The sequence below is a fragment of the Neodiprion pinetum genome, chromosome 2, assembly GCF_021155775.2.
Source record: "Neodiprion pinetum isolate iyNeoPine1 chromosome 2, iyNeoPine1.2, whole genome shotgun sequence".
NCBI lineage: Eukaryota > Metazoa > Arthropoda > Insecta > Hymenoptera > Diprionidae > Neodiprion > Neodiprion pinetum.
In genome coordinates, this window is record NC_060233.1 from 29,730,423 (window position 1) to 29,752,588 (window position 22,166).

Genomic DNA, 22,166 nt, shown 5'->3' on the forward strand with positions numbered 1-22,166 from the left:
AGTTGCGACGGGAATATCAATTGCGAGCCTAGGTCCACGGGTATGGTAGAATGAAATCTATACGTGACGGATGTTGAGTTAAATTCGTTACTATCTGGTAGCTACGGATGATGAGGGTGTACATGAATATAAACATGGATAGGCATACCGTGCACGCGGGAATGGTCCATTATATCTTTATCCTCGATCGGCACTCGACTGTTATCTTGAGGAATGACCGAATTTACTTTTAGCCAGTGAACAATAATATTGACTTAATGGCGAGTCGGCGGCGCAGGAGGCACCAGGGGAGGAACGGAGGATTTACTCTCCCTGAGCTGGTAAACATCCAGACCAGACGCACGTGGCGCCAGTATGTGATTTTGCGCTCAACTCCAATCGAATAATATACAGTAATTGTTCGATACTGCAAGCGCATACGTGCACAAGTAACTGCCAACCTTCGCATCCCTCTGGACAGAATAAATACGATCGTCGGTATAATAGACGTTTATTTATTTATTTACACTGAATTTTTTCACGTCAAACGTGATCCCGAGATTTGTTTTGCCGAGACCAGCCTGCAACACGGAAAAGTGGCTTTTCAATATTGAATTCAATGTTTCCTGACCGTCACCAATCGTCGATATCTTGACTTTCCTGGCAATTGGATTCCCATCAGTTTTATAATTTGAAGTCAACCAAGAAGCGACAATTGTAATAACAAGTTTTTCACCGGCTCAAATCAGGTGTCATCACATTCGTCGCTACAGCTTCGGGGTGCTGACTTTTTGAACATCATTTCTGATGATACCCACAAGATCGGAATGGATTTGAAATCAGCTTGAAAAATTATCTACAAGTCCGGACACTCAACAGGTGTGTCGCCATTTCGTCCCGGCATGGATATTGTCGTAGATAGGAATTCTAGGGACATCGTGTATATATTATATAATATATATGTATAGATATGCAAAAGTATACGAACGCACATATTCGTGTGTTTGTACCGTAAATATATACGGAGCAAGCTACGTTACACCGTCAAAAGATTGGAGCTACCCACGTACACCTGCGGGCAGCAGGTGAGAATCATGGTGTCGATAGGGCTGGGAATATCTATTGTTATAAGTCACCGTACGACTTGTTGAATCCTCTATATAGTATTTTCAACGAGTTACATATGGGAAATGTCTCTATCCTCGAGTGCGCGATAATCTCCAAATCAATTTTGACAGGACAGTTTGCAACTGGCTCAGGTCTGACCAATCGTGTCACAAATTTCAAAGTCACGATAATACCTTGAGTTCATTAAATTCTCTCATTAGCACATTTCCACTTACACAATGCATCCTGAAACTAATCCGCATTTGGGTGTACGAAACGATCAGCCAGCTGCGGCTCTTGGGAATAGTTGCTCAACTTTTCATGACGAAAGCTTGACAAAAAGGGCGATAACTCTTTTCTTTTACCATACCGTCATCGATGTCTATTCCCAAAGCATCACGGTTATTGAGATCCAAATCCCGGCGGCGTAAGAACACCGGTAAAAGGGTTGGTCAACGCGGTTGTCCGGTTGTTGCACGACCGCTATCCATGTGGATGTAACCTCGCTGTATCTCTTTTCGCCCGTGACTGAACTACACGCGTGTAGGTGGTATACGGATATTGCGTGCAGCACGGGACAAGACGTCGTCGTCGTCGTCGTCTTCGTCGTCGGCGGCGACGGTTCAGCGTCGGGTACTTGAAAGAGTCGGTCGTGCGCGGCGGGATCGAGGCGGCGTCGGGAACGAGGGATACCGACACATGTTGTCCCCCGGGAGGTGGGCCCACGACCGGGACCCCCAAGAGAGTACGGCTGTAGCAAGCATTCTGCAACGTCATATCGACCACGGACGTAAACACTCGTGGATCGGCTTATCCATTCCGCGGAGCAATGTAGCGTAAGTAGGCTGCGCCTAATTACCTGGGCAATAAAGATCGGCGCAACTTGTTACCTACACGGTCATGTAGACCTGGAATTACCACTAGTGAGAAAGAAAATCCGACTCTGAGAATCGTATTTATAAGCGATAAAAATCCTTGAATACCGCATTTCTTACTCGATAATAAATACTGAATATCGGAAAATCAGAGCTTGACACTTTTGGCTCCAAGTTTTCTGTGCATTGATATTCGTATAATTCAGCTAAAACGATCCAGCTGTTCAGCTTTTCTTCCACGCAACGTTACGGCACGATTAGAGATGAAAAGAGAAAGAGTTCTCGAAAGGAAAATAACGCGGCCCTACGACGTTGGCGTCCGGTATTTAACTTTGAAACGCGTGCCACATTATTTGACCGATCATCCACCGCAGGATCATCACGAGATTATCCACTACGAGGTCCGGCAGACTCCCGGAGGTCGGTTTTGGGGTCCCTGATCTCGGGGCGAGTGATATATTCTCGGAAGTAAGACGGCGTAGCAATAATCTTGAAAATAAATTAATGTCCTTGCGTTACGTGATGCGGCGACTTATTCCACAGCTCGAAACAATTTTCACTAGTCTGAGATTGCACGTACGGTGAAAAATATCAAATCTGCGGCCGTACCACGACCAAAGCGGAAGCGCTTGGACAAGGACTAATATTTAAATCACAACTTCAGTGCTGGCCCGGATCGTAATATAGATATACACGTAGAACGTGAACTATATTGAAGAGTCATTGCTCAGATGCTTGGGCGTGTCTATTCCGTGCGGATGCTGTGCGGGCAGATCAAAAAGAATCGGATCTTGACCGGAGTCACTGAACCGAGGCCTCATCACTTCCATATTTCTGCAACTTTCTTCCCGCTCCCACGTGGGCCTTGTTAGGCCCTTAATTAGAAGCCCTCTTCGCGTCTCTCCTGGCGTATAACATGCAGGGGGCCCAAAGCGCATGCTGTCCCTAACGTACAAAGTAAAACTGTTATACGCATCAAAGGGGTTAAAAGTCCCCAAAACCCAATATCGTGTAAATTCTTGTTAAGCCCGTTAAAAATCTTTCCTGCAGTGTTATCTTCTGGGTTTCTAAAATCGTTTATTGAAAAACCTTCTTAAATTTCTTAAAATCGTTAGCCAAGTTTCAATTTCTTAAAACATACATCCTTTGTGCATCGTTGTGCAAAACTTGCCTTTGCCATGGTCCATACGAAAAACCAAGTACCCGATGATATAGAAGGCAAATACAAGTACAAGGACTCGTGTGATTAGACTTAACATTTTTTTAACGATATCACGAAAGGATTCCCGGTCGTTCGAGTTACGGTTAAAATCTCAGCTTTCTGATAGCCCCTGCCAACCGGCTGAACTACATGTTGGTAACGACGAAAACGGACCGTGTAGTCAGGTTACAAATCGCGATTTAGCTGCTCGACGGTGGTCCTCTGATCCCTGAGGCATTTCTCCGATTTCAGAACCAGTCGGTCGATAGCGATTGACGAACGGCTATAACTTGGTACGGGTGTTGAAATAAAACGGTACTGGATTAGGTGCGCTGCGTAGGTGACGTCATAATTATAGACCCCATTAACCAATCGGAGACCAGCGCCAAGGCGAACATACACGATGCATCCGCGGATGAGAGGAAGATTCGAAAGGAGCGAGGGAGAGAGAGGTGAGAGGGTGAGAGAGCGGATAGTGGGGGGCACTGAAGTGGAGTTGGGAGAAGGAGGAGCCAGAAATAACCCGATTGGCCACGGACTTGGAGGATATTGTAACCATGGCAACCCTAGCTCTGACTTCCCAGTATCCAACTCGGGACCAAATATATAGATATTTATCGAGAGAGACGAAGAGAGAAGGAGATAATCGAGTGTACGAAAACGTTGCTCTTGGCGGAGTTCGCAATTTCGGCACGAACGAGTGGGAATCGACTATGTTGTACAGCACGTAACGCATACGCGACGCAACGTTCTTTCTCTTTCCAGAGCACAGAGGTCTTCGTCTTGCCAAATCATTACTAACGTACCTCGGCGATATCGATTGGGCAAATTACTCACCTGTGGAATATACCTTAGACGGACTTTTCGCACAAGTTGAAGAGGGAGAAGAGGGAGACAGGGAGACGAAAAGAGTGGGCAGAAATAAAATGGCGATGAATACCTCGCTACGGTGAGTAAGAGAAACGAGATGCGAGAGCCAAAGTATACAGAGGAAGAAGGAGATGACGGAATGAGAGAAATGAAGCGCGGCGCGAGAGGCGAGGAGGAAGGCGGCGGATTCAGGAAGCAACAAGTGTCGGTGGTATATATAAAACCGACGGCAGACTCCGCCTCCGAAAAGGCCTCGTGGTGGAGGCGCCCCGGGGCGACGTTACACCACCGCACTTGAGCTCGGAACGTTTTACACGATCCACTATAGCAGCGGTCCTGCCGCTGGGATAGAAACTCTGCAAGTTGTTCGGTTTCGGTGATTTGAAATTTCGCCGTCATCGATTGACGATTGTTCGGCCGGGCGAAACGGTGAAGGGAAATAAAAATTTCAAGAAAAAACAAAGAATCAGTTTCGTAAATATACATACGCGATTTTCGTACAAGTATACAAATTCCGCCATCAGAGGAATTCTTCTCCGCGGCGACGGCGGTCTTCCCGACGATGAGGAGCATCCTTCACGTCCACTGTTCGTTTGTATTATAATGATCGGTGAACGGTACCTAAAGACTTGTGCATCGGTTAACGAGTTCCCGCAGACCTACGTAAGATCGTTTGAACAATACCCGAAAGTTTGTTGGGTGAAAACTTGACTGAACGTGCGCTGTTAAAGGCCGTGAATATAACCACCGGCTGTATATACGACAAAGAGATTTTAACGAGTGAACCGTGACGTGATATGCCGAAACGGAATACCGTTGAGAAATAGTTCGACACGATTGTGATTGAAAGTAAGAATCGTTCCTCACACATTCGCCTTGGAATAAAGTGGTTCTGTATAATATATAATAGGCGAAGTGATTTATCCCGTTCAACCGCCGATTACGCGACGTTACTGCGATCCGGAGGATCGGTAACATGAACGAAATAATGGGTGAATCATCGGCACCACCCGCGACAGGGATGGAAAATTCTATCAGCGTCAGTTCCACCCCTGTCCTCAACAACAACAACAACAACAACGAAAACAATAACAGCAGCAGCAATAACAATAATAACAATGGTCCAGGAATCGGTGGAGTAAACGGGGGCGAGGGAATCAGCGCTGCAGTTGCCAAAGTTCTGAAGGGGTACGACTGGACGTTGGTGCCTGTTGCCACCAAGTAAGTTTTCCAAGCCATTGTTAACTCTGCGAAAATCGTATTATTGTTTTCCACGCAAATATCCTGCAATACCAAGCGCGACCGTCGTACGTGTACCAATCACGATGTGTGGTGCATCGTGTACGTTGCACTCGGGCATCTTCGCACCCGTAGTCTAAGATGCCACATGCACTGCACCGAGACTCTATAATCAAGTATGTACGTACTACGGGTCATTATTTATCCGTCAACCCTATCGCGTTGCTATCGCGTTGTTAAAGCAGGGTCAGTAACGCGTTACTGCAGCGTCCGTTTATCTCGCAACGTCTAGTGTCACTGAACTACGGGATATACCCTGTTGCTACAGTGGCTGGCATGCACCTAAATACGTACAGAACCAGAGTTGTATTACACATGTAATTGTTCTCCATCCCGCGAAGTCACGAGGGCTCTAGAAAACTCCCCAAGTTACCCTGATTTTTAGACATTCGATGGTTAGACGTGAAACGAAAGCCGGTGATGGTTGTTCGCTGGACACAGACGTCGCAAACTCGTGAGTTTTATAAAACCGAAGGACGTGCTCTTTGTGATTAATTATTCTACGAGAATCTTCAATTTCTATATTTAATGTTTCACCGATTCGACACTCTTTAAGTCAGCCATTGGCGGCGTACAGTAAATTGGCAATACAGGGTGTCCTGGTAGCTCTCTTCCGTAGGATAAATTCGTTACGAACAAAAAGATATTTTGTGAAGCGAAATCGGCAAGAGACTAGTCTATTAGATAGTTTTCAAGCCACAAGACGGGGTCAAAGATGAGTGACCATGGCTCACGATCATCGGAGCTTTCAGACTTAGGGACGTATGCCTGCTGGAGCCGGCGGGTATCGCTAGTTATCGCTCTCCCAAGTTCCCGCTAGTCATACGCTGTATAAGGCGATCGGTAAACTTTGACCTCTTCTACATTATTTGGAAACTATCAGCTCCTCGATGTTTTTGCCCAGGAATACCTACCAGTCTCGACGGTTCTCGTCCAAGATCCATCGGGAGTGTCTTCATGGGTGGTCGTGATTCAGACTGGAGTGCAAGGACTTTGAAAAAGTTGTCTTATAGACTATACACTATAAAGGAGAGAAAAGAACAATAAAACAAAAAAAAAAAAAAAGAAATAACTTTCTTTTTTCCAACCCACGATGACATGTCCCGATGTATTCACGCATCCCTCGAGTGTCATTAGAAGCAATACACACGCCCGGTTCGCACGGGTATGCTGGCCACCTGTTGAGCCTGTCGGATATTGAAAGTTAGCCGTCCCGCCACCACCTCTGCCTGTACCGTACACGATAAGCCTAGGCCCTAGACCGTGCGTCAACAAATTCCCATGTGTCTCGTACCGCGGCACACGCGAAACCATAAGACGACATTGGCCAGTCGCAAACCCGCGCACCGCGATGCTGCGTGTCCTACGTATATGTGTAGATAAGTACACTTAGCGTGACGCTAATTAATGTGTATATGTATAATATATATTTACGCGCACGCGTGTGTATTTGCACGTCCGAATATGCGCGTACTGCACACATACGTCAGGTATATATTCTGAATCGCTGCAGGCACTCCGCGGGCTTAGACTGCGGGACAGACGCGGAAAAGGCGTAGAGGGTAAGCGGTACTGTGAGAGGCAAAGGGAGGTTCAACGCCGCTAACTCAATTATGACGTGCTTGTTTCCCCAGCCTGGGAAAGGCTCGCGGATAAGAGTAGGAAAAAACATCCTTGTCCCACAATTATCAACAATTAGTTAAATGACAGTCTATCGATATATGCCTATGTACGAATGTCTTACATGTAACCTGATGCATAGTACAGTGGATGACATCATAACGTTACGCTGTCATTGTACGAACCGCAGGTTCAACCTACAACTGCCCAGCATTACAATGACTTCGACTAAACTCCTTGCAATACCTTTCATCCCTTTCATCATATTAGAGTCCAAATTCCTTTAATACGATTTCTTTGACCTGAGATAGGACTTCATTTTTATTACAGGCTTGTGGTGAAACTTTGCGAGGTAGTCAAAAATATGTGACATATATACCTATGCAAAACGCTTTATACAAACACGAGTCGATCGAATTCACGAGAAAATCGGTATGATCTGTAATCTCTCAGACCTTCAACTTAAACCCATGGAAGAAGGTAATGAGAACTTGAGATGCAATCCAACTGTACTGAGAAACTTGAGTTGATTACAAGTTTTCGACCATCAGGTGCGATAATGGTTGAAGTTGGGCCAAAGAGGGCGTAGAATAACGCGGTAAAAATCTTACACTATCCCAGTTAAGTAAGAAGGCGAAACCAATAAATGGTACCAACGTATCAATTCAATAAATATTAACACCCATAACCCAATATCCCACGATCTGCAGGTTCCGTGTCAACTGTGACATACTCGCAATGCGTGTACCGGGATATAAATCGAGTCGCTCGAGTGTCGTTTGATTTTAACGATTTGATAACAACGCGGACGTCTGCCTGGCGAATGATGCAACGACGGAACGGCGCCGAGTGGTGATCTGGTATTTGTAATTGCTCGGTAAAAATTCTCTCGCCACTCGGCCAGCACTCGATCTCGGGCTCGTCACCATCGCACCGCGTCTTATGTACAACCGGTCCAGTCCAGTCCTGGCCGTCGGATGTTGAAAACACTGTTTAAATTATTTTTTTTTTTTATAATTAGATATTATAACCTATATCCAGCACGTGCTCTGCGTACAGTGGATTGCTGTGATCTCTTGACTAACCACCGCTCGTGTCACGTCAATCCACAACCTGCAGGTAGTTCCCTTATCCCGACGCGACGTTGCCTACCAAGAAACTTGGATGATCCTTGGCCTGACCGGTTTCAGTTCGGCCACTGCCTTCTTTCTCTCATTCAATACCATAAAATCGAATTGGTCTGTTTAGACTTTGAACAAATCGTGAGAATCATTATCGGATCACTCGGTAAAAAAAAAAAAAATTGATGAACAAATCTAGGTATGAGGAAACGGTGAATTGTATAGTGGCGCAACCGATCTTTGCGACGAAAATTGTGGATCGGAACACCTTTTGGTAACATGTTAAAGGTACGCGTTGAGAGGGTATTAACGCGTATTATAAACGCAGGCCGGCGGACGCAGGGAAGCGGTGTAGTTTGAACCCTGTGCAACCGGTTGGTAATGAAATCTGACAAATTTTGACGAGTCTACTTCCCCAGGAAGGTTGGCCCACTCAATTCTACCAAATTTCATAGGTTTACGAGTGGGTCGCAAGCTGGGCACCGTTCATGTTTACTCTGTCTTTGACTGCGTAATTGAATTACGGTTCGCCGGGACCTCGCCAGCCGAATCTCGCTGCTTGGCTAGCCTTACTAATTCCGCCGCATACACACCTATTTATTTATTTATTTATTATTTTCCGTATGTGTGCACCGTTTGTATACCTGATCGTCGTGGCCTCGCTCCTTCTCTACCTAGACTTTTCTTATACGTTTTTTCTCATAACTTTTAACCCGCTGACTGCCGGATGACTGAACTATCAGAATTCCTCGACTCTCTTCCTACGTACAGGTATTATACCGATTGTCTGAGAAAAAACTTGCCTTTTTACGCGCCGTTTATTAAACTCTTTATCAACACGATGCGGTGAACGATAATTATCCGAATTAAGAGCTGTGGATAATAATGATAAATTCGTTGTTCGAGCTTTCGGATCAATATTACAGCGTAGAAACACGTTAAATCAATTCTGGAATCCGTCGACAGGAATAAAATCGACTCTTTGAAAAAATGTGGATTCCCAATCAAGTTCCATGAATCCTCCCGAATTTCCAGGTTTACACGGTGAACACTTTCACATACCTATGCTGGCCGAGCACGCGCACGCTGCGTCAGACTTTCACTGTGTGAAGTATAATATTGTAAGTGTAAGTGTACGGCTTACGGGGTACCAAGTACCGAGCTATATAGGTGTCCCTTATCTTCACGGCACGGTTGAGGGGGTTATCAAGGGCGGCAACGGGTGCAATGTTTATTTCTACTGATACGGTGATGGGGCGATAGCTTCGACTGTTTTTATTCCCATGAGGTCTATGGGAATTTTGTGCGGTGAATTCGTTTTATAATCTGTCAAGAGAGAAAGAGGGGGGAGGGGGCAGAGAAAGAAAGGGGTAAAAAAAAAATTTAAAAAAAAAAAAATACGAGAGACAAGGAGTCGTCGGCGGAGTTTCCGGGGATACAATCTCTGAACAATATTCAAATATACGCGTGTAATGCATACGGATACGCGTTATAAAAACATTACACATAATGTACTCTACTGCAACATGCAGATACAATGTGAATACTATAAATAATAGCAGCTTATACCTAAACATACGTTCCGCAGTAAAGTTAATTTCAACATTTATTGATGGGGTAAAAAACGACATGACGTTTTATTGACGTGGTGAAGAACGACACGATGTTAGGTAGATGCGAAATAAAAATATTATCAGAGACTGTTACGATGTTATGAATCTGATTATTAATTTCACGTCCAACATTTTGTAAATATAAATTCGTTCATACGTTGTACCGTACGGAATTCTGAAATGTACGCGGTCTTGAAATGGAAAAAGACCATTACTTTGCCGGAACCACGTGCTTTGCACGAAGACCAAGCTAATTCTGAACAAATGTCGGTTTTCAATTAGAATCGTAAATTCTCGAATTCATATTTGCACTTCGTCATATTATAGGTACACTTAAGCGGCGTATAACGCACATCGCGTAGAAGTTTAGACGACAAGACCATATGCGCATATAATTATAAATTCGGGTAGATATAGGTAGGTATGTTATATGCGCGTATAACCGTACACGTAAAGAGGTAAAACATCGTACGTACGCATCTTTGGGAAGCAAATGAGGTGCAAAGAGGAGAAATTTTTGCGTATCTGGGTAAACCTGTAATGTACCGAGTCGGTTGGGTCCTGTTAGAGGTGCGGTGTTAATTTCCTTGCCGCTTAGGTTTACCCACCAGTTTCACACCCAGCTCGTTTCAAAGAGGCCGAAGAGCGCGTAGAACGCGCCTCGTCGCGGGGGAGAAAGAGAAGAGGATGGGAGGGCGGGAGGGAGGGAGGGAGGGAGGGATCGAGGCGTGATTCCGGCAGTCGACTATACATTTGTTATCGGATCGAAAAAATCGTAACTGTAACAACTGACGAAAAATTCACGCACCTATCGTTACTCAGGCTGCTAAACACAATTATCTGCGACTCGTATATGAATTCCCCCCGGTGTTTCGAAAGCGGCCTGTGATACTTTTGTAACTGGAATACAATTTAACGTACAACGAGGCGATATTAACACGACAGGCTGCAACGAAATCTCACAAGCTTTGAAAAAAAAAAAACTCGCGGGAAGCGCTGCACGAGAGATGACGAGCTGAAGAACTCTGATGAAGTCATCTCGTATATACATATAGGTAGGCATATAAGCAAAGGGCACGCCGTCCGTACGCCCGGGCGCACTCGACCAGTGTTATTTTAAGCTCACCTCTAATACATGCATACATAAATACATACGAAGATACATACATGATACATTCATGCATGCGTAGCTCGCATTCGGGAATCCGACCGGGTCCTTCTCGGAGAAACGGAGGAGATGCTGGACCACGAGGCTAAGAGCCTAAGGGTGGCCGCCGAGCGAACAATACGCTCCTCCATCCTCTCCTTCTAGGTCATTTTTCGCCCCTCAGACAGACTTGTGAAGTAGAATATTTATAACCACTCTATGTGAAAGAGTGAATCGAGCGAGTGATAATTCGAATGATTTTTTGAATTGTACAGATTTTACAAGATTTTCATACTGTTTTGCATGATTTTGACGTTGCACAATTTCGATGATCAGAGAAGGCGCAACAAATCAACACATCCCATTCCATGCTTTGATATCATTTATTATTAGTAACACTTGCTTCACTCACTACAACGACGTTTGTCCATGTATGAAATTGCAGAGGTTCCGGGGACAAGCGAGCAGCCCACGTTAAGAGGCCGATGAACGCTTTCATGGTTTGGGCACAGGCAGCGAGAAGAAGGCTCGCCGATCAGTATCCTCAGCTCCACAACGCCGAGTTGTCAAAGACCCTCGGAAAACTGTGGCGGTAAGTTGCAGGGGTTCGTTCAGAAATAAAAAAACGTCAATTTTCGCCCTTCAATGGTATAACTGACAAATTCGCAATGTCATTTATGGTAGCCAGCTACCGTGCGAATCTGGTAACGGTGCTGCAAATTAGCACAGGGGTACAAAGTACACAAGGTGATTGTCGGTGATTCGATGCCCGGAAACGAAGTCGTAAATTTCAAGTTTCGAGATAATTTAGATTTTTTCACAACTGATTTCCAACTCCCAGAACAATTTAGTCCCGCAATAATTTACACCCGCAAACCATTGAAGGACAAACTCGCCGATTGGGCAGCGATAGCTGTATAGGCACTGAGAGAAATTTTTTGTTCAGGTTACCACTCATTCCTTAACTATTTTCATTTTTTACCACAATCGAAAAATATAGTTGCAGGTACAGAATGGAAATTAGTTTTCTAGCTGTTACCGGAAAGTTTAGTATCCGTTACTATTCTTTCTCATTACGATCACTGTTGCTATATTTTCTTGTGACTGTTGCAAAAATTTAATGCTTGTGCAAGAATAAATCGACGTTAAAGCCTTGTTTAACTGAAAAAGTAGAGTAAACCTTAGAAACTGATTTTGCGTTGCTATTAGCAAAAAAGGATTGACAATAGCGCAAAATGGATACGCGTACCTCGTTTTTCGTAATTCCAACGAAATTCAAACAGTTTTCTCAACGATGCCTGTTTTACTGAATTTTTCCAGTTAATGTAACATGTGAAATATTTCTCAGTGCGGCGGGGGGCGAAGGGTTACGATTACATTTCCTCCCGCTAACGAGAGGCCCCGGCGAGACGAAACTAACCGCGTATTCCGTCGCGATTAGCCGACGCCGACGACGCGCGTCGTGTCTCCCCCGCAGCGAGTGATTTCAATTCGCCCGATATCACGGCCCCCCGCTATCCCTTTTCATACACACAAGTGGAAATGCGTACAACACCTGCATGTGAAAGAGCATCGAGTACACTTGAATATACGAATATGTATTAAGATTAGTTCTTTACCCGTTACTGACCAAATATTGACTCTGAGCATAGCAGTCGCTGCAAGTGTCTAAAAACCGAAACTCCACCACATTAATTGGACCGAAGTGCGAATTGCAGTGATAGTTCGGGTTTCACGGAGTAAGATGGATGAATGAATTAGAGTTTGCTATCTTGAGAAATTAGTTCTAATATATGAAGTCAAACAGAGATCTCATTCGCTTGCTTCACGCCACGAGGTTTAACAGTTTCGTAGCATTTTGGATTTACAGATATTTAATTTATGTAAGTGATCAATCGCGGCTAACATCAGTGCAGTGAAATCAATTAATTCTACATTGAATTGACTTCAAAATAAGGAACCAATAATCAATTGCGACCTTTTTTTGACATACGATTCACTCGATCTTTCATTCTGTGATACTTGATAATGAAATTATTCAAATTTATGGATAAACAGATTATGACCACCTTAAATTTACATACAATATATATTTCGAGCAGGTAATTGATAAGATTCTCGCCGATATTTTCCGTCGTTGGAAATAACACTTACGGATCGTTAGTACATCTTTAATTGTTGAGACCTGGCTCTCGTGAGGAACGAACCTGTCTACGTCAACCGAAAGATGCATCGACGGTTGGTGGATTGATATAACAGAAGAACCTATAACAGTAAATATAGGTCGTCGGACGGGGTGGCAAGGCTTAGAGGTTCAGTCCGGTCTGGCGTCGCGGGATCGTTCACGCGTCACTTCTAAAAAGTCATTATTTAGCACCTCCCGAAATGGCCGAAACCCTGTTAGCACGTGATGTCAAACATGAAATTTATCTTAGAGTCGACGCCTGCGGGGTGTTTTCAATTTTGCCTCAATATTAGCTGCGTTCGGAATCCTTACATACTACTCGATAGCCTTGGTACCCTCCGCACGTTTACCTGAATTTTAAATACAAACCGAATGCAGTTGCATGTAGCAAAATGAAACGGGTGAGAAAATTGACTGAAAAAAATTCACCCAACGGCTAATAGGCATCACGCGTTACAGGGGGTGCTGTAAGATCTTGGCGCACCGAGACGCTGGCACGATAGATCGTGTCCAGATCCGGGCCCGTGATTGGTCCCAATCATGATCGCACAGATTCAATTCGGCGCCTCATTCTTCAGCGGCGTAACAAACAGTACCGCAGTCATCTAGGATAATTGCCGTGCTTAAGCACACGTATGTGGGACATTCCGTACCTTTTATCAAAATCAGATCACGTGGCTAGAACCGGAATCGACCATACATTATATAGGGACATTTTACTGCGTCAGGCTTTTTAAAAATTTTTTGTACGTTACTACATTATTCGATATAATTTCTAGATTTACTCGCAAAATTAAATCCTTTAGGCGCGAACATCGACTAAATAATAGTATCCTGTGTAACAAGGAGGCAAACCGGGTCTTTTTGGGCCGCGTTAAAGTTTGTAGATATTGCAAATACGTGAGGCGGAAAGGTCATTGCATCCGTGTCGCACATAATTCTTTATATAACAACAGTATGTTGCGCGATTTTTTGCGAAGCACGACATTAAGGTTAGGCTCGCGTAATGTCAGATTTGTTCGCTAGAGCGCATGCGCGCAGTACAGAAAATACCAGTTTCAACTCCCGCGCATGCGCATCCGCAGACTCACTCTACCGTCATAGAAACGGGTACTTTGCGTACGAAAAACACGCATAAAAAAACGCGCGAAAAATGCTCGCGTTATATAATGCGAATTACTCAAATCTGTAAAATAAAGTTGACAAAATAAAATCACCGCTCGACAATTTTAACAATAAATGAAACTACACAGGAGTGGGTAGGCATGCCTGTCGTATCCGTAGTCAAAACTCCAGGTGCGACTTTTCGACAATATTTGTCGAAGAAGATATTGAGGGTTGGCGATTATGCCTGTAGGGGAGGGTCGGTGCAGAGGATGTATAAACGCACACAACGCGGTGTCGCCGGACACGAACGATCCGTAACTGCTCGTGCGGCAGCTGCCGACGATGTTAGTTCCTGTGACACGGATAGGCTTAGGTACACACAACACGTATGAAATGTATAATGCCACTTGCATCCCTGCGCCCTGTCCCTCACACTACTGCGCATAACGTAACTACGATACTCTCCGATTCGTACAAGGACCACAATGACACCCTTGTCCCTGTCAGGTGAATTTCACTGTATATCTATGTGTACCTGTATCACATTAACTTGCCGAGAGATCTCGGGTAAACATCCACCATCATCGCAGCCCCCCATTTGGCCAAGTAAATCTGGTATGGATAGAAAGAGATTATAGGGTCAGAGAGGAAACGAAGGTATAACTTCTATAGGACGTCGAAATTCACGAATAATTCTTTTTCTAACTCACCATTGAATGCATGATGTATTTCGTTGAAAATTGATTCGAGTGCGAGACGTAGAATCATGTCCAAAACGGTTTTAAGTGTCGAATACGAATATTTGTTCGTTAAAAAAAATTTCTGAAGATCATCTGCGCGGAATCTAACGCAGTAAAATCCCCACGTCGCCAAACACGGGATGTACAAATTATAACACCCAGTTACAATTATAATTGAGATATAGAACGTACAGGGCGCAAGACGAGATTGGCTGACCCTGCGCCGCATCTGGCAGCGAAACTTGAGATATCGTGATTGATCGTAACCCCCGTACGTCTTTCCGAACGGAGATACAAGGAAGAGAAAAAGAAGATGTAACAAAAAAGAAAAATCCAAGACAAAGTCCATTGACCATATGGAGTTTTAAGAGTGACAAAACATCCGTTAAAGATGAAATATATAATACTTATAAGCGTAGTCGAGGACCCGCGGCGCATGGACCCCGTATAGTATCTATATGGCTATGCATACCACATTGGCACTTCACATCTATTATACGGAGGCGTCACGCAACGAAACGAGCAAGCGAGCGCCGCGACGCCTCAGTGGCCGATCTGCTCCTTGTCATAATTTGAACCTCCTTATCCGAGCTCCTCGCGCTTCAGGCTGACCCCGTTATACCTGTGTAAACGAAGAGCGAACGAGTCGCTCCTCAAGGAGTGTTCAACTCTTAAACCCGTCAATTCTCGTCGCCCGATCTTGTAACCATAATTAAACGTTAATTGTTCCAAGAGTTGCATTCCGGCATGAGTCGTCGTATACTAAGCGGAGAGCGGTGTGATTAGAAGGTAATGATTATTAATCTATCTAATATTACGACGCGACGAAGAGTCTAGCGAGCTCCAAAGAGGGACTGCAAGAGGTTGAATTGCGGTGATAAATAACTCGTTTCTGTCTTCGCTACCTTGGTCACCGCGTGTACAATTTTGCGCGAGCAACCGCTAATGCGGAATATTGCGATCCGCGAGGCGAATACGCGCAACGTCTATGTATATACATATTTCTGTGTATGAGTGTTTATATTTTTATATGTGTGTTTGTGTGCGCGTGTGTGTGTGTCGAAAAAAAATAACTGTAATAAAAAATTCACACAACCGTCCTGTCAAATCTTTCGAGGCATAATATAACGCGCCATACCGGAAAAGCTTATCAGCTAAAGGGTTTACGAGCCAGTTGGAGCATAAACATTAACCGTAACTAGTCCCAGTCCCGAAGCTGTGCCGGAGAATGAACGACGCATACTTCGAGTGTACATGGAGGATACTTGTGTGTAGGTGCGCGTATGGCACGGTGAACGAGGATGGATGTGACTATGTACGCACGCACATAGGTATGTATTCCAGCTCACGCGGTGGTTCAAGATTCAAGGAACACTAACCAGACCCACCAACCGACTGACTGACTGACTTCGTCGTCATTACCACGAGACGTCAAACCGACAAGCCGTCGGAGTCACTCAGTGATTCCTGAGTCCGTATCAAACTTTTATCACGTGGTATTATACATACACCTCAGATTCACGATGGGGTCTACGGATGAATCAGTCTTTTACCAAAAATCGATACGCACGTTATATTTCTACCGCATATTCCTTGCGTTGTTTATTTAATCAGCCCTTGCCGTTTCACCCCGAAAAACGAGCGCTTTATCTACTCATCCCCATATTTACATACCTACCCGCTTAAATAGACGCGATGAAGTAGCGTATTAGGGAAGCTTCGTCGTTTCATGCGACGTCGCCAGAACTGGTAAGACACAATATCAGATCAGAAAGAATCGGAAGAAAAATATCACATTGCACTCACTGATTATTTTCGAAACGCGCAATTCCAGGTTGTTGTCCGAATCGGATAAAAAGCCCTTTGTCGAGGAGGCGGAACGACTTCGGGTGATCCACAAGCGTGAGCACCCGGACTACAAGTATCAGCCCCGACGTAGGAAACAGAACGGGAGCAACGGACGAGACAATTCGCCAACCAGGAGTCAGAGCAACGTAACCTTCAGCGTATCCCGGTCTTCGTTCAAGCAGGAGGACAGCAGAAGCCCGGTCGGTGGTCTTCAAGGTCCCACCTCGCCCCAGAGTGGCATAAGCTCCTCGCCCCCGACGACACCACGACAGGGTTTGTCGCCGCTGACTCCGCCGACGACGCCGAGAGAGCAGCACTACGCCAACATGCAGGTGAGCACAGCCTGCTCTGCTAAAGAACCCCGTAATAATCTTATGGGAATTGTGTTTCAGGGAAATAGTCGTAGATCGTGGCATTCTGAAAACAGTCTTCACGGGCACGATTTCCGCTATGAATAGTTTGCGCGATAGAAAACTGTTCATTTTTTATCCTGTATTCCTTTGTCAAAAGAAAAACTAAGAAAAAAATTATTATCTCTGACAAATAAAACTTGTACACGTAACCAGACGTGGCCACTTTAAGTGTATCGCCTCCTCTAACCTCAATGACCTTACCTGTAGAGGACGTTACGTGGCGGCGTCTGATGCAAATAGATGTTTTCAGTTCTTCGATGGAAAAATGGACATTAGAGAGTATAAAAAACATCACCGAGTTCCAAGTGAATTGACGGAAGTCTGGTTACGTGGCTAAGTTTCATTTATTAGAAATAATAATTTTTTTTCTTACTTTTTCTCGCACAAGCAAATACTCGATGTGTAATTAACATTTTTCTAGCGCTCAAACTATTCATAGCGGAAGGTCGTGTCCTTGGAGACTTGTTTTCAGAACGCCAAGATCTACAACATACAAAAAATTCAAACGATTTCACCCAAAACCCAATCCCCGTAAGATTATTCCGAAGTTCTTTAAAATCGCCTGTCTCATCACCGCGAGATGGTCTTGACAAAACGAATGGTTGCGCAGGGAAATCCTCATCAGCAGAACAACAGCACTATACCGCTCTACCACCACGATCAGTCCTCGGGGGCTTCGTCGGCTACATGCGAAGGTCCCCAGCAACACGGTGGTGTCGACCTCCGGTACATCGAGGTTGGCGAATGCCTACCCGTGGAGGATGGACACCTCACTACCCTCAGCAATACCTTGGGCGGTGTTGCAGGGTTGAACCTGCCTCTTGCTCTACACGAGTGCGAAGTCGAGAGCAGTGAGTTGGACCAGTATCTTCCACCTCCTGCTCTGCACCACATGCAGTATGCCTTGGCGCCTCCGTGTTCAACGGCCTCCCAGTGGCTGCCCAACAGGTGGGTGCTTGGTTGGTCTATACTACCTGGTGAAGTTTATCGAGGCTGAACAATTAGTACTGCTTAAGGTTTTGCATGACTCAAGTGTACGGAGATGTTGATGTGGAGATACAGCTAGTCCAAAGAGGACGGAAACTGGTTAGCAAATATTGGAGTTTCGTATTATGTACCTGCTATTAGAGAGTGATCATCGGTTGGTTTGGTTGATAATATTCTTGAAAAATCTGGTCAGAGCTCAAGATTGAATCGTTTGTCAGTGATGACAGTTCAGACAAACGTCAATTTTATTTCTAGTTTAGTTCCTCAGCCGTTTTCAAACCGAACGCTTGCGGCATGCATTAGCTGGGTTCTTGATCGTGTATTGTATCACAATACGGTAGTATAACTCCGAATGAGAATTTTTTCTCGTGACTATCATTCATAAAAGTATTTACTTAGTAGAGTTTCGACCGGAAGCCGTGCGAGTCAGATTTTTCCCAGTCTCTATACCTATATTTTTACATCGCTGCTCAAGCCAAAGATCCATATCTAGACGGTTATACACACATCCCCCGGGAATAAACACAACTAGTCCTGAAGCCGTGTAAAAATTAACCAAGCTCTGACAAGTTAATCCGCGGAACGATGACGGTTTTGAATTGATTTTTAAGGTACGGTATGACCGACGGGGACGACGAGGAGGATGACGACGAGGAGCACGACAACGAGGACCTCGATAACGAGGACTCAGAGAGAGCCAGGAAGCGCCACTGCAATGAACACCATTTGGAGATGACGTGGGAAGAACGGACCCACGACATGATACGATATCACGAACTCCAGCCACCGCTACCGCCCGTTCAGTACATCCACGCCCCTCACCACGGCCAGAGCCATGTCCACCTCCACCTCCACGGACACGGCCACCCTCACGGAACGACGAACTCGTCGACCGGGACGTCGACGTCGACGACAACGACGACCCCCCACGGTGGCCACCCGCACGTGGTGGGACCAAGCCCTTACACTAACCAGTACCATCGCTACGTACCTGGAATAGAAGAATCATGGGCAAACTGTTTGTAAAGCTGGGAAGAAGGACGGAAGCGATCCTTATATACATGTGTGTGTGCGTGTGTGTGTGTTTAATTAAATACTTATTCATCCATCTTCGAGTCACGTCTAGTATCACCGTTGCGTCCGAATGCTGATTATTGTGGGAATGTACCTCAATCGTTCAAACTACGCAGACGATGGTTTGAAATTCACGCTAAAACAGCAATGGTGATTAGGGTACTAATGGAAGAAGGGGATAAGTCGAGAATGAGGTTCACTGACGTGTTCTGCAATGTAGCAATACATCTCAAAGTCATATTTAAGCTCGTGTATGTATATGCGTTATAGAAGATTAACGACTTTTCGGATCTTAACCCCTTTTTCTGAATATCGAGGTTCGTAATAATTGGGAGATATCTTTTTCGTGTCTGGTCCCGTTTTCGTTGATACTTCCCGAGTACCCGGAACGGGGGAACGACTTTGAACACACGAATATATTTATACATAGCGTATATTATACTACATAAATTTGTACATGTTACTCTCGCCTGCAACTTGTGTGCCAGAGTATTCTAGACCAACGTTACAGCTACGCAAATATACTATATATTATAATCGTAATACAGCTTCCCTCAACGTGGAGTCTCGCGTATAATATACACACATATATATAATATATACACATACATACACGCATGCATAGGTTTACCCATATACACGTATAGGTACCACAATATTCCATGACATCATTCCATGACAGCCACCCATTCCAAGGCGAACATTTTCAGGCAAAAGAGAACAAATGACGAATCGGTGCACCAAGGCGTAGTAACTGACCGTGAACTTTGACTAAACCATCGCGTCATCCCTTTTATCACAATTTGCGTATATTTTCCCCTGATGTGGATCAAGGGCAACAAACATTTTACGACTATAGACAAGTTTTGCCCGTTTGAGCCCAACCCATTTTCATGAAGTAATAGTAGCAAAGTTTTTGTTTCCTAGAATAACAATTATTCAGATAAGTATCTAAACCCGACATCTGACTGACGTTTGTCTAGTCAGGAGTTGGAAATAAATTCCAAAAAAATATGCGAAACATGACAGTATCAAATAGAGAAGTATCACCCGAAATCGACAACGTACTTTGTTATCGTGAAGCGTATATTTATCTGGCAATAAATTTGTACTGCGACAAAGGTATATCTGCCTGTATACTCGATGCGTGTCGGTCTTTCGGGTATATTGATAACGTATATAATACCTATGTGTATGGATGATAACCTTTGTCCACACATATGTACCTGGCGATCGAATAGATTCTTTGCGTACTTGCGTATGTTAATAGAGCCTGAATCTATAGGAATCTTCGGTAACAATGTTGGGGGTTCAGTTTGTTCGATGACGAGTCTGTGTACACAGAATTGAAAAAACGTAGTGTGCTATTACGATACGTACAATTTATTACATTCTTGGTCGCTCCCCGATGTTCGCCACTCCGGTGTAGATACAGTGCATATAACTTTCGACTGTAGATAACACAGTAACGTAATAATCATATTGATGTATTACCGATGATGTATCAAAAAGCAAACTATACGTAAATCGAGTATAAATGAATTGCAAAAGGAATTCAGGATGTTCATATTACCATATCTTTAAAGAAGTTACGTATATCATCAAAGTTCCGCCGTATTTTCATATTAGTAATAATTATCTGTAACAATAAAATATTGATAGTTGATAATAGAATTGTCCCCCCCCCCCCCCCCCTCCCCCTCTCTTTTGCTTTAATACGTACTTTATATATATATATCTATATATATATATATATATATATATATATATGTACACATATATGTATGTATATGCATTACCAATATATAAATAGGTATAATATATTTATTTACTTTTATTTTGGCACAGATAGAAATAATAAGATAATTATGTAATTTTAGACTTAAACCGTTCGTCGGACGTGCTTCTATTATATATAAAATTGTTAAGGGAACAGCGATCCTGTTGACGGTGATTTTTGAGTGGAGCTTCGGACTAGTAATAAAATTGAATGTTCTCTCAATATCGTTTACTCAGTTTGAAATTAATCACCAGCTGATCGTAAATGGTAATACTTCGCTTAACAATGCCGATGAAACCCATTCTGTCGTATACGCGTACATATATGTGTAGGTACATCGTCCTGCACACATACTAGAAGCATGTTATTTTTATAATTTTGTATTATATCGCTGCACATGTAGAGAAAAATTAAACGTTATTCATAAAACTTCATCACGAGTTTTATTTTTAGTTCAATCGTTACCTATACTCGTCATAGTTGCGCGTGCAATACGTGCGACAGCTTCTTCGGGCGTATAAAAGAAACGCATTGCACGAGGCTGCGTAATGACACAGTCCCGAAAATTCACACGCATACAAGGCGCGTGAACTATAACATTATAGTGTATAAAGTGTGTCTCGAATATGGCAACAAATATTTGTCTTTCATCTTTACGAGCTGCTCTTGTATGAATGGACCAACCGTACTCCAAGATCACGTCTATATATAGGAGTAGGTAAACAGTGCTATCATCGTAGCCCCCGTGTCCTGCAAGGTTCGTGGGAATATCTCGTTATGCATCTCGCCAGCAACCTTACAATTAGTTCTAGGTCCGCTGGTTGACGGTAAGTTTGACAATCGTTGGACGAAAAAGGAGTAAGCATATCAGTCATTAGTTGAGATCTCGAAGTCCATCTGAATTAAGTTGAATCGAAATTGATCTGTTTCAAAAATAACATCATCCGACAGAATTGAAGAATAGTGTGACTGGAGTAATTCTTCAATTGCAACCTATGGGATCGCGATTCTGTCTCTCTAGAATTGTGCGTTCCAGATGTCGGTACATGCCTTGAGAATAAAAATCGAAATTCTTATCGTCAACTGCCGTGATTATATATACATACATATACATATATATATGTATAGACAAGATTGGTACAACGGCGCGCATTTTTCTGTCAATCACGGTCAATAAGACAGACAAGATAATTAGGGAAA

General features: G+C 43.9%; 2 protein-coding genes across 4 annotated transcripts in view; one reads left to right on the top strand and one right to left on the bottom strand.

Moving 5' to 3' along the window:
- The window catches only part of LOC124211707 (uncharacterized), a 91,092-nt gene that overhangs the window by 12,568 nt on the left and 56,358 nt on the right, over window positions 1-22,166 (bottom strand). The window lies entirely within an intron of this gene.
- LOC124211706 (transcription factor Sox-9-B) lies at window positions 4,351-20,897 on the top strand. The gene is made up of 5 exons (XM_046611042.2): window positions 4,351-5,253; window positions 11,278-11,424; window positions 16,699-17,044; window positions 17,736-18,073; window positions 18,724-20,897. Exons 1-5 carry the CDS (start codon window positions 5,009-5,011, stop codon window positions 19,136-19,138), a joined length of 1,491 nt encoding a protein of 496 aa, XP_046466998.1. The 5' UTR covers window positions 4,351-5,008; the 3' UTR covers window positions 19,139-20,897.